Here is a 17,042-nt window from a genome sequence, read left to right as displayed (position 1 = left end):
TTTTATGCATACGTACGTACAGCTTATGTAATGTAAAGTATTAAGGGTTTTTTGGGCACGTAACAAACAAATCTGTTACGGTCGGGGATACTCCTCGATCTACTGTCTTATTCTTTCCCATGCCAGTTGCCACTCAATAACGAACCTTCCATTGATTGAGTCTTCGATGGTGTAGGTGAACTTATATAATACATTAGATATATTTAATATATCTTTTTAAATAATGATATAGTCCAACATGAAAATCTTTTAGAATATTGATTGTAGAATTAATTTCTTATTTTATATTTTTTGTGAACAATTGGAGATAAATAAAGGTGCGTTTTAGAAAAATTAGTTTTTTATTTTATTAAAATATATTTGGGAAATTACACCCATGGTCACTAAACTATCAATAAATTTACATTCTGATCACTCAATTTCAAAAAGTTACAAAATGTTCATTGAAATATCCAAAAGTTTTCATTTAAATTACTAAACTATTTTGAAGTTTTTATTAAAATCGTTGGGTTGTTATAAAAATTTTAAGTCCGCTGGCAAGCTCCATGTAACGATTCGATGATTGGTACGATGGATCAATATCCATTGACTAGTAAAACAACATACCTTAATTTCAAGTTGATATATGTTAATTAGCTATGGAGATCGAGAATAAAGTCGTTTGGATTTTGTTTAAAGATTTGTGACGTTTAAAATTGTCTCTAAAAACTGAACTGTATAAAAAAAAGAATCAGAGCTTTTGATTATGTAGGCGGTGCGAATAGAGAAAAATGTCATACCGCAACAACTTTAATAATACAGTAACTTAAATAAAAAATTTCAAATATTTTAATATCCATTTTATATCTTTTTATAGTTAAATTTAAATTTTAAAAAATAATTTTAATGACATTAATCTGAAATTTAAAATCTATACATTCACTAGACTTTTGGCTCATGCACTGCACTACAACTAAAATTTGATAATTAATATATTTATATTTATTTCATTTTAACCGTATAAATATAAACATAGTAAAATCATTAAATTTAATAAAATCCTAAACCTAAATAACCAAATTAATCCATTAAAAAGGAAATGGGAAAAAGCAAAATGGATGTCAACATAGGAAACAAATTCCACACAAAACCTTTACCTAAAACAATTAATTCTCAGTGCTTAATTAACATTATCTCTATGTCCACGATAACCTTGTTTACTAATTAGTTATACCTAATTATCCTTAATTATTCATAATTAGCTACATGTAATATTAGAAATTGCTTAACACTTTTAATATATGGTACATCGCGTGCATGGTGTGTCAAATATATTTGTCTCAAAATTAAATTATTGATTTAATTCTTAATTTTTGTTAGTTAAAATATGCCTATAGTTTTGTATTTTTAGAATTTAGCCCTTCCACTTTTTAGATTTTAAAATTCAGGTCTAATTGTTAATATTGTTTTTGTCAAATTTAGGTTAATTACAACATATATTTTTTAACTACATAGCTACAAAATGAGTAGGTTTTTTTATATGACACAATAACAAATTTAATAAAAAAAGTGCCAACAGTTAGATTTAAATTTTAAAATTTGAAAAATAAAGGGATTAAATTCCATTTTTTTAAAAATACAAGGACTATAACAATTTTAACTTTTTTTGTTTTTGTTTTTGTGACTTGCCATCTACCAACCTACCTAATTAATTAAGACGACCAATAAAAATAATTTAATGTCAATAAGATTACCTTTTTTAAAAATATAAAGGAGTTTAATCGAATGGTTTAGGAACACATTGCAAAATCTAATTGAGCAGACGGCTCTAATATTAAAAATTTTATGTGAACATAATATTTGTTTATGTAATTGTTTAGCCTTTTCTGGTTGTACTCAAGCAATTAGAGCATATATTTATATTGTCAAGTCAATACAATAAAATTTTAAAATTAGTGTAATTAAAATCAAGAGATAAATTAATAAACATATCGGAGAATAAAAATTTGATAAATATTTTAAGAGTCTATTAATGGGGTTCTTATTGATTTATTTTATATATCTATAAAAATATACTTAATACAAGTAGCCTAGTGGAATTAAATTACTCAACATGTAATATTTTTAAACATTTCTTTAATAAGGAAAATAAAATACAAAAAAATCGAATAATTGGAGAATTAATTTATAATTTTTCATAATTAAATAATCAAAAATAAATTTATTAATAATTAAATAACTACTAATAGAATTCACTCAGCATAAAAATTTAACTTTTAACTGTCAATCATTTAAAAAATTATTTTGAACTATGATGCTGAAATGTTGGGTAAGAGAATGAGAATTGAAAACTACACGTCTTCATAGGAACTAATTATTGAAAAGTATTGTTTTGACTTTATGTATTTGTATTTTTCTTCCTTGAAAAGGAAATTAAGAAAAAGAGAAAACAGAGAGAGAGAGGGGTAGGTTAATGTTGAAGTTTTGCGAGGTTTGATCATTTGTGATTTTTTTATGAAAGTTTGGTAGCACAAAAGATGACTTGAGCAATTGTGTAAACTAGAGGATTAAACCCCACAAGACAGACAACAGTGTCACTGCAAACCAAAGTTGACCACATCACTTGCTTTCGCAAATAGGTTGTGTTTCTTTTTCTTTTTTACAGGTTTTAAATTCATTGATTTTATTCTTCAAATTTCTTGATTGTTTTGAGAGAATTTTACCAAGTATGGTTTGTTTCGAGCTAGCAGGTGATTTAGTTGGTATTGATTTGAAATGAGTTTTTGTTTTCTAACTTTATTAATAGTTCGAGTGCTTAAACTGGTGGCTTAAAGTAGTGAATTAACAAAGCAGGGGCGTGTTTTCTCGTATGGTTAAAAAGGTGAATCATGATTGATGAGCATGGTTGGACTCGAATCTATCCCCTATAGTACACCAATCGACAAGGTTTTTAGAATTAGATTAGTGGTCAAATTGGTTAGGCCATCAGTTTGTTTGTCTGTCGAGTTCGATTAAATAAATCATTAAAAAATTTATAAAAATCCGATTCAATCAGTCAATATCTATTCTCAAGTCAACCGATATAATATTTTTCTTTGGACCAATACTCTAGTTAATTCCCAGTCCAACCATTTGGTCTAGTTCTGTTCAAACAATCATGCCAACGAATGAGAATACTACCACTTGTGTACTATAGGCACGGGTTCAAGTCCAACAATATGCATTGTGTACCCTACAAGGCATTTCAACTCTATGAATTGTTATCTCTTCAAGCATTCGGTCTTTCACTAGAGTTGGGAGATAAAACCTCTCAACAAGAAATAATACCAAACTTATTAAGAGATCCACCGACTCTAAACAAATAATGTTTCATAAATTTCTCCCGAAAAAATGAGAAATCCATCAACATTATTAGTTATTTAAAAAATAACTAAATTTGCATAAAAACTAATATATACATACATCTAGATAACTTCATCTGGAAATGCAATGAAAAATATTCACAACATTAAATTGCTTTAATATCAAACTTGTTCAGAGATAGATAGATTAACTCTAAGCAAACGACATTTCATAAATTTTTGTTGAAAACCCCTCAACACTAATAATTATTTGAAAAAGACCTTAAAAACCAATTAGAAAAAAAAGCGCACACACACACATTCCAAATTGCGTGTCTCTTAACATGCTTTCAAATTGAAACACTGAAAAATGCTCCTTTTCCATAACATATATTTCATATGATAGCAACATAATTAAAAGTTTAACTGGGAATCTTTGAAATGAATTTTTGAGCCTGTTCTTTTCTTTTTCTTAACTTATAAGCCAAGGAAAAATGGCCAAATATTTATTGTAAACAATTAATTATTTTAATTTAATCAGCAATCTTAATAAATACAAAATCAGCACACTTAAAACTATTACTTCCGTCACAATATTGTTTGGTAGATCCCTTTTCTTCATTCCCTTTTCTTTGTATAGGCTAAATTATAAAAATAGTCACTTTTATTTTTTGTTTGCTTCATATTATAATTTTGTCACTTACGTTATCGGTTTGTTACGAAGTGGTCACTCTACCGTTAACTTTCGTTACCTACCTAACGACGGTCCTATGTGGCAGTCCTAATGGGTTTTAAATACTAATTTAGATGTCTTACGTGGCAATCTAAATTAAATTTATTTAATTAAAAACCTATTTTCATCGGCATCCAAGTTGGTATTTAACAACCATTTGGACTGTCACGTAGGACAGTCGTTACGAAGGTAATGGAGTTTAACGGTAAAGTGACCACTTTGTAACAAAACGATAACGTAAGTGACTACTAAAACGTAACATTTCAAACATAAGTGACTAAAATGTCATCTGAAACAAACAAAAGTGACTATTTTTATAGTTTACCTTTATATATATATATAGCCTTAAGACCAAATCAAACCAAACCCCCCCCCCCCAAATTTTTTTTTTAAACATTTGCCTTTTATTTGAATAATGGTTTTTCCCTATTAAATGAACACATTGGTTATTTGTAGGAAAATTCATAATCAAGTTGCATAAAATGCCAATAAAAATTATTGCAAAATGCTAGGTTCAGACACCTAATATGACAAAGCTAATATTGATCCCTATTTTAAATTCAATATATAGTTGCTTCATTTGTTCTGGATATTACAATAATTTATTTTAATTTTAAATTTATATATACTGTGACATATACACAATGACGCCATATTATTCCCTGAATCTTTTCAGCTTCAAAAGAGCAAAGGTTAAATCTCAATTTTTATATTATTTTAACAGGAAACTTTCTCAATTAATCACTTATTTTAACCACATGTAAGCTAAAAGAGGGAAAAAAAGCAAGAAGGAAATTTTCAATTCAGTCCCTTTGTAAAGTCTTTTTCATACATATTCTTCTAAAAATATTTTTTAATAAATAAAAACAACCAATAATTCTTATGTAGTATTTTTCGAAAAAACAACATTTTCACCGTTTTAAATATAAAACATGTATTTTTACACCATAAAATTTTAAATTAATTATAAATTAATAAGAATGTAATTTGATTTGGTTCATAAACACAAAATTTTAACTTATTTAAAACTCAACATTTAAGCTCGTTTAATTTAAAATTACCATTGTATATTTTATTATATAAATAGATATTTTAAATAATAAAAATCTTACAAACTTGCAACCTCATGGGCATGGATGAAAACGAAAGCTTGAAGGTTCAACAGAAAATTTAAAATATTCGGTCGTGTTTTTTTTAGTTTACCTTTTAGTAATTTTAGCGTTTTCTAATATCAAATTTATACACAATTTCGCCAAATATATAATTTAACATATGAATTTTGATTTGGTGCAATTATACATATAAAATTTGAATTGAGATTTATACATACATATATATGAAATTTTGATTTTGATTCAATTGTATACATTTATTTTCATATTAGATTAATATAATTTTTTGTAAACAATATATCAACACAAAATGATGTTAAATCGATAATATTATTAATGATTTATAAAATCGAATCTAATTAACATTTCATATATAAAATCGTAAAAATCAAAATTTATGATTTTGATATTTGTTTATTTTATTCATATGTTAGAAAGTAAACTATCCACATCTTAACATGTTTCTTTTTTAATAACGGGAATCTTAACATGTTTTTTAATAACGGGAATTATGTTAATAAAAACTACGAATTTACTGGAATGATGTTAAGAACATCTAAAACAATATTTTTGTGTTTCTATAAAAAAACAATAATATGTGTATTTATGTGATGTATATATTATTTTTATAATATTGTAATACATATTTTGACATGATTTATGTTATATAATTTTAATAAATTTATATATTCACATCTCTTCAATTGTTACATGTTTATATTTTCTTGTTTTTTAAAGGTTTAATATAATATTTGGTATTTGAACTTGACAATATTTTTAAACTCGATACCTAAACTTAACACTTTTTCTTAAGTTGGTACTTAATCTTTTTGGGAGGTCCAATTTGGCACCTGAACTTCACTCATTTTCCTATTTTGGTACCTAATCTTTTTTTTTTCGATTTGGTACTTGCCAAATGTTTACAATTTACTCCAATATACTAAAAATGTTTTTTTTACAAGGTAGTAAAAATAATCAATGTATGATTGGCATGTAACATATGATATGATATTTTTTTGTAATTTACATGTTCAATTACTTTTAGTTTTAATTATTTTATTAATTGAAAATAATGAATTTCTTTTAATTTTGGGTTTTAAAAACATTTTTTATTATTTAATATTAATTAGTTAGGCATAGCTCGATACCTTTTTTTTAACATGAATTTATTCTAATATTGACAATATTTTGTAGCATAACAAAAAAAAACACCGTTAGCATTTTGCGTAATTTGTATAATATTTAATAAATTTATGTACCAATCTTAACCTAAAAAAAAGCTTAGGTACCAAATTAGAAAAAAGATATCAGGTATCAAATTGGGTCCAAAAAATTTAGATACCAAGTTAAAAAATATAAAGTTCAGGTATCAAATGTTATATTAAACCTGATTTGAACTCTAATATGAATTTTGTAACAAGCTAGAATTAATTCTATGAACTGAGTTCCCACTTTGGCACGTGTATAATAAAAAGGCTTAAGTGACAGTGCATTTTGGTAAATATAATTAAAAAAAGAACTATAGAGAGAGTTTATAAAATAATAGAGATTATTTAGCGGCAGTAAAATTTATTTTGTTAACTATTCAAAGGAGCAATGAGAGGTTGAAGTTGACATATATAAACAAATAATTAATAATTAATATATATTATAATAATCAAATTATGTAGATACAATCTGTCAAAAGGCTCCGAATCTTGAGAAAATATATATGTATGTATGTATTGTTTAGAAGTTAATGAACACAACAAGAGTGAAGGGTCCATAATTGCCTATTATTGATTAATCATTTCTTAATGCTTTTATTTAAAAACATTTAATTATTCAATATGTTATTTTAAAATAATTAATTGCTAACTATAATCAACCTATATTATTATTAAATCCCATATCAAGTTGATCTATATTTAGTTTTAGGTTCGAGCTTAATTAAATTCATTCATCAAATTTTTTACTTAAGCTCGAACTCGATTAAATTTGTATGCACTCTAGCCCGAGCTCAAACTTTGTTCTATAATTAAGTTTGGGTTAATAATATGTATTAATGGTAATAACATAAATTTGAAGATGAAAACCTTAACAAGGCTGATGAGTTGTTCGAGCCAGCTCATATTCGGTTCAATAATTATCAATTTGAGTTTTCTTTGAGTTGAACTCAAGCAGTTTGTGAGCACCGGTGTCTCATTTACACCCCTAAATAATATCACCCATCAATTAGGCCTCAATTTATTTGAGAAATTTTTAAAAATTAATTATGTTTATAAAATATTACAATAATTAGTATTAGGACATTTTGTCATTTGATATATTGTGTAAGAATTGTTATCATGCCAATAAAAAGATCATGCCGATATTTCATTAGTGATTTAATGAAAGAGTGACCAAAATATTAAATTTCGATAACAATAGTGATTAAAATTGAAAATTTTACACTTATGTGACTAAAACAATAATAAACTAATAGTTAGATAACTATTTATACAATTTACCCTTATTGTAAATATAATTATTAAAGTCAAGTATTGAATAATCTACGTATGATACCACTATGGTTTTTATTAGTTAAGATTTAAATTTTATAATTGAAGCTCAAATTTGAATTATTTTAGTTTATTGACTCACTAAATATATTAATTAATGGACTTTATTAGTCTAATTAAAGCCGATATTCGATTTTTTAAACTGTGATAAGGTTATAGATGGTAAAATTATTGTCTCTGTGATCTATACTGCGGCGTTGATAGTTGAGTGCATTTTAATAAGAAAGTTCCGTTACGTTACAAATTCTTCAATAATTATTGTAACAATTCAAAAAAACTAAATAATTAGATTATATGAATTTAACTTTTTTATATGATTTGATGTTTGTTTACGGTTTATATTTGAGATTCGTGGCTATCATTTTTAACAATGTTGTCTTCATGGTTTAAACCTACATTTTTCATTTGGAAGTGCATTGTGGATTACCATTACATCCAACCACTTGTTGGTGATAATTCATTTTATCTAGTGTATAAAACCGAGCTGATTTGTATACAACGGTTTGAGAAGAATAGATGATTAATTAAACTTATTAGGTTAATTATAAGGGTAAATTACATCAAATGTAATTAAATTATTAGTAAATTTATGTTTTGGTCACTCAATTTCAAAAAATTATAAAATGATCATTGAACTATTTGAAAGTTTTCATTTAAGTCTTTGGGCTGTTAAGTTTTTTTCTTTTTCTTTTAATTTAGTTAGAGAGTTCCAAGCGACAATTTGACAATCAGTACGATGGATCAATACCTATTGATGAGTAGAAGAACATACCTTAGATCCAAGTTGATATAACGAACAATATCAGATACCAGAAAAGAAAGTTGTGTAGATTTTGGTTCACAGATTCATGACATTCAAAGTTGTTTAATGAAAATAAAATTGAATTGTAGATGAGAAAAGGAAAGAGAGATTTCAATTGGTGCAAACAAAAACAGTCTAATGATTTAAATGAAAACTTTCAAATTTCTCAATGACCATTTTGTAACTTTTAAAATTAAGTGACCAAAACGTAAACCTACTAATAATTTAGTCAACTTGAATATAACCCTATTTATAAACTTATAATTGCGAGTACTTTTACCCGATTGTAGTTGTTAGAAAAGAAGTTAATTAATTCCTAAAAAAGTTAATTAATTATTTTGTTCATAACACTGTTTCAATTATATTAAACTAAAATGATTTTCTTTCTTTTATCCGAATAAAAAATGGATTAAAAATCATGCACCAATGTATTTAATTTCAATATCAAAATAGTGTTAAAAATGCTTGTATTCTTTCTTTTAATAAATCTGTATTTTTATTTTAAATATAAACTGTCGGTACAGAAAAGGATAAAAAGGATTACATTGCAAAAATATTAAAACAAGTTCAATAAACAAATATTCTGACCCATATCTATATTATTATTTTGGAACATTCCAAAATTATATTCCTTTTCTTTTATCCACATTAAAACTTTTACTTTTTTACTTTTATATCTATATTCCTTTTTTCCCTTACTTTAACTTTTTACGGTCATAATAGTTCATAAAAAAAGTTATAATAGAATTTTTTCCCTTAACATGGACATCTTTTCTATTAGGAATGAAATTGTGTTTTGTCTTTTTATTTAAATAATGAATAAATTATTTTTATACGTTTTTGTTGATAAACTTATTCATTTCTATTGTTAAAAATTGGTGTAGTTGAAAAAATAATCAGACAATTATACGTGGCACACCATATGTGCCTCGTGTTGACGTGTAATGACCAATTTTTAATTAATAGTAATGGATGAAAATTTAATAGAATAACTAGTTTGCTTTTAGATTTAATGTACATGAACTAATTTACCATTTTTTTTAGTAGATAAAGCATAATACAATCTGACTTATAGTACAACTATACAATGCCTCCATGGCGCTTTTACCTTTCATTGCCTAGCCATTAATTTTAGGGCAAACTATACTCAATGTCACTAAGCTATTAGTCAGTTTATGTTTTGGTCACTTAACTTCAAAAAGTTACAAGATGGTCACTGAATTATTCTAAAGTTTTCATTTAAGTCAATGAGTTATTAAAATCGCTATTGCATGACCTTTTTTATTTGCAAAGCTCTTTTTCCCCTTCTCATCTATAGTTCATTTTTTTTTGAAATAATTTTAAACATTGTGAATCTAGGAAGTAAAATCCAAATAACTTTCTATTTTGATTTCTGACATTGACTATCAAATCAACTTGGATATAAGGTACGTTCTTCTACTCATCGATGGATATTGATCCATTGTATTGGTCATCCGATAATTGCTTGGAGCTTGCTAGCCAGACTTAAAAAAAAAAAAAACTTAACAACCCAACAACTTTAATAATTTTTTTTTGAATAATTCAATAACCATTTTATAACTTTTTGAAATTAAATGATCGAAATATAAAATCACTAATAATTTAATAAGATTAAGATAAGGTGTACAAAGCCAAGAAGCAAGAAGCATAACCCAAAAAGTAAAATAAAAGAAATTATTCTTATCTGAAATATGCCTTTGTACTACCAAACAATAAAAATAGAAAGATTGAATTGTGTAGTTAATTTTACCAGCTAAGGTCTAAACAGGCTTGTATTAATTTCAACAAATAATTTTATTATTTTAATCTAATCCATTCATGAATAATAACTCTAAGACTTAAATGGTCCAAAATTCATCTAATAATTTTTCCCTTCATCAAAGTTAGGTATCACAAATTCAATAAGATTGTAATTAAGCAAAATAATATTGATTCTAAACAAAACAAATAATCATCATTACCATTTCTTCAATGAAAAATGGGTAAACTACACTTAAAGTCACCAAACTATTAGTAAATCTATGTTTTGTCTTTCAACTTCAAAAAGTTACACAACGATTATTAAACTATTCAAAAGTTTTCATTTAAGTCATTGAACTATTTAATAGTTTTTTTATTTAAGTCATTGGGTTATTAAATTTTTATTTTTCAAAAGTTCGACTAGCGAGCTATAAACGACAAATCGACTATCAATATAGTAGGTCAATACCATCGACGAGTAGAATAACATACCTTAGATCCAAGTTGGTCTGAAATCAATGTCGAAGGTCGGAGAAGAAAGCTGTTTGGATTTTGGTTTGCATATTCCTTATGTTCAAAGTTGTTTCATAGTGACCATTATGTAACTTTTTGAAGTTAAGTGACTAAAACGTAAACTTACTAATAGTTTAGTGACCTTGAGTGCAATTTACCCAAAATTTCAAAGAAGTTTATTTATTGGACCAAAGATAAACTTATTATATCATAATTAAGAAGAATTAATAATAGTATTTCAATATTATTTTTTTCATTTCCTTTTTTAAAATCAGTGAACTTCCAACTAATCTTAGATTTACACCATTAATAACTTTTTGGGGGTCAGCTATTTATTGCATTTGCAGTCTCTGCCCTTTGATTCATTGCTTATTGCCCCTTAATTTTTCCCTTTTCTCTCTGTCCCCTTTTTTTTAAAGCTTGTACCAAAGGACAAGCTCTGGTTTCTTTCTCCTTCTAAAGCTAAAAGAAAATGGTTTCCAGGCCATCTGAAAATAATAAGCCAAAAGCTAAGCATAAGAAGGGTTTATGGTCACCTGAAGAAGATTTAAAGCTTAGAAACTATGTCCTTAAACATGGCCATGGTTGTTGGAGCTCTGTTCCCATCAATGCAGGTTACTTTCCATTTCCCTTCTCATATTCATTGTTATATTTCTGGGTTTTTTCTTTATTTGTTGATTGACTGGTGTTTATATGATTTTGCAACTAGTAATGTCATGTAATAAAGATTATTGTTTGTACTTTGTTTGGTTTGCCCTGTCTGTGTAAAAACATTAATGATTTTTTTTTCCTGTTTTTGTTGGTGGTGGTGGTGGTGTTGATGGTGGGAGTCAACACAAAAAAAAAAAAAAGAAGAAGAAAGAAAAAGGAAAACGATTGATTCTTTTATTGGCTAAAGCAAAAGTGAAAAGAAAGTGAAAGGGATTGATGATGATTGATGACTACTTTCTGTTTGTAAAAATAACTAAACTGAACTTATCATCAAACACTTTAAACAGCTTTCCCCTGTTTTTTTCACATGAAATTGTAAATGTTGTATATAAGGGGTATTTAATATGTCTTGTAGTACTTATGAAGTTTATGAAATTATAAATTAGTATAATGGTAAAATTGCACTTTGACCTCCCCTAAAACAATTTTCTGGCATAATTGTACATTCAGGGTTGCAGAGGAATGGGAAGAGTTGCAGATTAAGGTGGATTAATTACTTGAGACCGGGGCTAAAACGAGGCACTTTTACGCCGCAAGAGGAGGAGACGATTCTCACCCTCCATCATTTGTTAGGCAACAAGTAAGCAACAACACTGTATGTATGTATGTATGTATGTATGTATGTATGTATGTATGTATGTATGGAACTAATGAGGATTGTATTTGATTAGGTGGTCACAAATTGCACAAAATTTGCCTGGGAGAACAGATAATGAGATAAAGAACTATTGGCATTCATATCTGAAAAAAAGAATTGCAAAAGCTGAAGAAATGGATTCTCAAGCAAGGAGTCAATGCACAACTTCAAGCTCGGAAAACAAACAATTCACACCCTCTCCTCGAATTTTCTCGGACCAAATGCCAACCTATGAATCGTTCAATCACATTGATAAACTCTCGGTAAGCACTGATCGAGCCGTTCCGCAGCATGTTATCGATTTCTCCAAAGAGCCACAAAGAAGCCCCCTGCCAAAGGTTTTATTCGCAGAATGGCTATCGCTCGATCAAGAATGCGGTCCGGCCGCGGCTACCTCTTATGGATTTAATCACAATTCAAGTTCAAACTTCCAAGACCCTTTTATGGACGCGTTCTTGTTAAACGAAGGAACATTCGGTGGCAGTGATCTTCACGATGGACTAAGCAACGGGTCGGCAAACGAAATGTCTAGCTCACTGTTCGATTTCGAAACCCAAATTTCTGGGAACGAGTTCGTTGGTTCCTTATCTGGGGATGATATATGCAGTGATTTCAATATGAATAACAATGTAATGTACATGTAAAATGGCTAAAAAGTTGCTTCCTTTCATTGTATAGAGATATAATGAGATAAAAGTACCATAAAGTTCATTGTATTAGGAGTCAGATTACATTTTGCCCTCTTACTCAAAAAATGGGCAAATTAACTGTACATTAGATCAAAGAGTAAATTGGTCATTCTGTTAAAATTTCATCCATTTATACTGTTACAAAACTGGTCATTGTACGTTGGCATGAGGTGGACGTGACACATCATGAGTTACTGTCTTGTTATTCCTTCAGCCACGTCAGTTTTTAATAGTACAAATGGATAAAATTTTTAACAAGAGGATCAATTTATATAACGTACAGAGACTAATTTGCCCATTTTTTGAATAGAGGAGCCAAAATACAATCTGACTCCTAATTTGAAGACCTCCGTAATACTTTTACCGACTTCCACAAATACGGTAAAAAAAGAGCTTTAAAGTTTTAATTTTTAATTTTTTTGTTATGTTTCCATGTTGTTGTTCTTGGTGTACCCATAGTTTGTTTTCAAAAGGACAGGTTTCAACCGAGTGTAACATTGTATTTGTTTCTCTTTTTAATAGCAAAATTTTATATATTTTGTGAACCCAATCATTTGGTTGACCCATTTTTTATTTATCATATTATATATTTGCTAAATTATCATTGAGAAATTGGAAAATATTTATAGTTCCATTGACTTTTGTAAATAAATTTTAAGTGCGGCAACCATTGGTATTTTGGTAGTATGTTTGAAAAGGCCAAACTGTTTTACCTTACATCATCTTCACGTTTTATTCACATTCAGTAAGGTCAATGATGCTCTTTTTTGTCCTTTAACAATGAACCAAAAACTCATTGAATTCGGTACATCGAGAGAAAGGGTGGTAAATGTTACTAAGAGTGTTATTATGAACCAATTTTTAACTGGTAAAAGTATTATAGAGTCTCTTATATTAAGAATTAGATTATAATTTGTCTTCTCTATTAAAAAATAATTAAATTAGTCTTTGTACGTTAGATAGAAGAGCAATTGGTCCTTCTGTTAAAATTTCATTCATTTTTACTGTTGAAAATTGATCCACTTATGTCAACATGAAGTACGCATGATATGCCACATGCCACTGTCTAGTTATTCTGTTAGCCACGCCAATGATTAACTGTACAATTAAATAAAAAATTTAATAGAAAAAACTAATTTTTTCTTTGATATAACGTATATAGACTAAATTATCAAATTTTTAACAAAAAAAATATAATTTGACTCTTAGTACAGAGCTTCCGTAATATTTTTATCATTTCAAATTGCGATAATAAAAACTTGGATTATAGAAAATTGATTGATTGACAATCTAAATAACTGGGAAGCATGGTACATGAAACACATAACTTATACATGATCAATTGATGATCATGGTTTTTCATTTAATCACAAGCTCATATTTGAAGTTCTTGTGGTGAATTGAAGCTTTCTTTGATCATGATTTATTATTTGAGGAGCTCTACAAAGTTGATAGTAAGTAGTCATCTGTAAAAACTAGGCTAGCCCATAAAAGAATCCAAGCAATAACAGTAATGATTGCAATGGGTGTCCAAATCAATGCAATTGCCTGTTAACAATGGTTAAGAAAAAGAAAAGGGTTAACATTTGCAAATATATTAACCCAATAAAAAAGTTTGATGGAACTAAAAAGAGTTGATAAAATTAGTAGTGCTTGAACTTGGTAATATCTATTTTGATAAGTGAATTTGAAAAATATAAAAATTTGATGATATGGTATTAAAAATTTGTGCCGGATCATCAGATTTTGATGAAATCTAAATTTAAAGATGAAAATGGACTTAATTACTAAGTTCAAGTATTAAAAGTTATATTAACCCAAACCAGAAAAAAAAAATCCAATTGACATGCCTCAAGCCGTGGAGAACCCCATAGTAGAGAGGAGATCTGAGGGGTATTATTAGCTGCTGGGGTCTCTAATATTTCTGCACAAAATAAAGTTCTTTTTATGTATTCTATGTGTTCAATGTTCATACTTAATTAAGCACAAAAATTCCTTTATCTAAACCGAAATTTACCCGAATTTCGTCTTCTTTCTACGATATCGGACATGTTTCCGGTAACTATATCGAGTTCTCGATGACGATTAGCATTCAGCTTCGATAAATTGGCCTGTGTTCTTGTATCAATGTATTGCTTCCTAATACTAGAAATAATACTATCTGCAAATTCAAAACCAGAATATATTGATTCAATATGTATTTGATTGTTTGACATTGAAATGTAATGAAATATTGCTTCAAAATTGCTAATGGGGACATTATACCGAATTTAACAAAGCTGTATGGTTTAGTAATTTTGTGAATGAGGCCATTATCAAACTTGTCAAACTCCTTTTGCAAATCCTGAAGATAATTGAAAGCTAGTTTTCTTGGATATGAAGAATCGCATAATGTGATGAAGCAGATTCCATTCACCACCAAATAGCTTAAGGTAAAGAGCAAAAATAGTTCATCTTAATCTATGTTTGTATACGTGTCGGATAAAAACAAAAAGTTGGTGTAATTATTGCCTTCAAAAACCAATTAAATGAATGAAAGCAGTTCAAGAAATATTAAAGTTGTATGCATATATGCATATGAATGAAAACACACACACACACACACATATAGTTTGCATGGGGTTAAAGGATACTTGAAAGAATGGTGATCAACGCGGATGGTCATTGAGGGAAGTGGTAAAGCTCCTTTGGAGATTTCATTGAGAAGGAACTCAGCTTGTTGCTTGTAGTTAGATGATAAGTTGTGAGACGTTGTCGTCTCGTTGTTCATGTACCTTGCTTCTTGTGCCAGTGGTAACCCATCTTTCACTCTTCCAACAATGGTTAGCTTCACCATTTTTTGATTATGAAACAATTTCTTTTTTGGTCTCTCAAGGCGTGGGTGATGGGTTATATAGGGGATAAAGGGAGGAAATGCTTGCTCTGAAGGCAAAGCTGATATTATATTAGACGTGAAGATGAAGACGAAGTTATACCACTTCGGCTGCGTGCAAAAGCTAAAAAATGAAACCCTGTGCGGTGGGTCAATAGCAAGTTTCATGAGGAGAAATGTTGTTGTTTTTAATATATAGTTTTTGGGGTATTCGAGGATCATGTTCTGATTCAAAGTTATTTTTATAGTTTGGAATTAAGAACAATAATGGAAACTTAAATGGTTGAAGGGAATTAGTTCCTCTTCTTGAGGAGCCTGTGGGTGACAAAAGAACTGCAAATTTTATGAAGGCTACATGTAATTAATACAGTGAAGATAGTTGTGAAGCTTAGATCTTAATCTTGTTGAACCTCTAGGATTAAATAGTAGAAGTATTGTTGATACAAAGATGGGATGGTGATGATTGAGGAAATTCTCGTGGGCGAAAAGTAATAGGATATAGTTAGAATGTAGGAGAAGGAAAGGTAACTAAAAGTAGAAGCGAGGTGTTAAAAAGTTCGGTTGGTCGGGTCAGATTTGAATTAAGTTTAAGCATGATATTAATACATGCTTATTCAAGCTCAATCTAGCTTAAAATAATGGTCTAAAATTTTACTCGAACTTATCGTATTTGTAAATGGTTAACCCAAATTCATTTTAAATCTGTTTATATTATTATTTCAAAATTAATATATATATGCATTGTTTAAAATTATTTTTAGATCTAATATTTTTACTTAAATTCTCCCAAATATTAAACAGATGTTCCGGCGTAATTCTATATGGGTATAGGGATCTCTAGTATCTTGGTCAATGAGATGTTGTCTCAAGTGGTTTTGTTGGATTTGGATCAATTGGTGCTTAACTAATTTAAGGGTGAGTTTGAATGGGCGGTGCGTTTACCTGCGGTTAGTGTAAAAATAATGGTGGCGGTGAGATTAGATACTGTAGCGATACTGTAGCGTGAGACAAAAAGTAAACTAAACGTACCGTACCACACCCAATCGCCCATCCAAACCCACCCTAAGTCATATATTTTCTGGGTCATTGTTGGGGCTTCGGTCCATTTTCTCTGTCCATTAAAAGGAACATTCATCCAGGCTTTAAGTTTCACCGAAACAAAGCTGGCCCATACTGTTGCTTTCAACTTTATTTACCAATGAAATTTGGATCTAACAAGGGCCCAATATTCTATTTTATCTTCAAAATTGAGTGTTCTTTAAATAAAATTTTAAATTTCGTACTCAAATTGTGGCCTTTTCCCGGATAATTTGGGTTCGAATAATTATTTTACTAAAAAAATATTAAAATTT

At 28.4% G+C, this 17,042-nt stretch overlaps 2 protein-coding genes across 2 annotated transcripts; one reads left to right on the top strand and one right to left on the bottom strand.

Moving 5' to 3' along the window:
• Window positions 1-11,134: 11,134 nt before the first annotated feature.
• Window positions 11,135-13,368, top strand: LOC105765550 (MYB-like transcription factor EOBII). Its single transcript, XM_012584720.2, has 3 exons — window positions 11,135-11,395; window positions 11,943-12,072; window positions 12,164-13,368. The coding sequence occupies exons 1-3, from the start codon at window positions 11,254-11,256 to the stop codon at window positions 12,771-12,773; spliced, it is 882 nt and encodes a 293-aa protein (XP_012440174.1). The 5' UTR covers window positions 11,135-11,253; the 3' UTR covers window positions 12,774-13,368.
• Window positions 13,369-14,059: 691 nt separating this feature from the next.
• LOC105765547 (25.3 kDa vesicle transport protein) lies at window positions 14,060-15,664 on the bottom strand. The gene is made up of 5 exons (XM_012584717.2): window positions 15,452-15,664; window positions 15,084-15,244; window positions 14,836-14,979; window positions 14,669-14,742; window positions 14,060-14,366 (listed from the first exon to the last, which is right to left on the bottom strand). The coding sequence occupies exons 1-5, from the start codon at window positions 15,652-15,654 to the stop codon at window positions 14,259-14,261; spliced, it is 690 nt and encodes a 229-aa protein (XP_012440171.1). The 5' UTR covers window positions 15,655-15,664; the 3' UTR covers window positions 14,060-14,258.
• Between the last annotated feature and the right edge of the window lie 1,378 nt (window positions 15,665-17,042).

Source organism: Gossypium raimondii, chromosome 12 (genome assembly GCF_025698545.1).
Source record: "Gossypium raimondii isolate GPD5lz chromosome 12, ASM2569854v1, whole genome shotgun sequence".
Taxonomy (NCBI): domain Eukaryota; kingdom Viridiplantae; phylum Streptophyta; class Magnoliopsida; order Malvales; family Malvaceae; genus Gossypium; species Gossypium raimondii.
The sequence above is the reverse complement of the archived record's forward strand: the minus strand, read 5'-3'. Positions and strand labels throughout refer to the sequence as shown.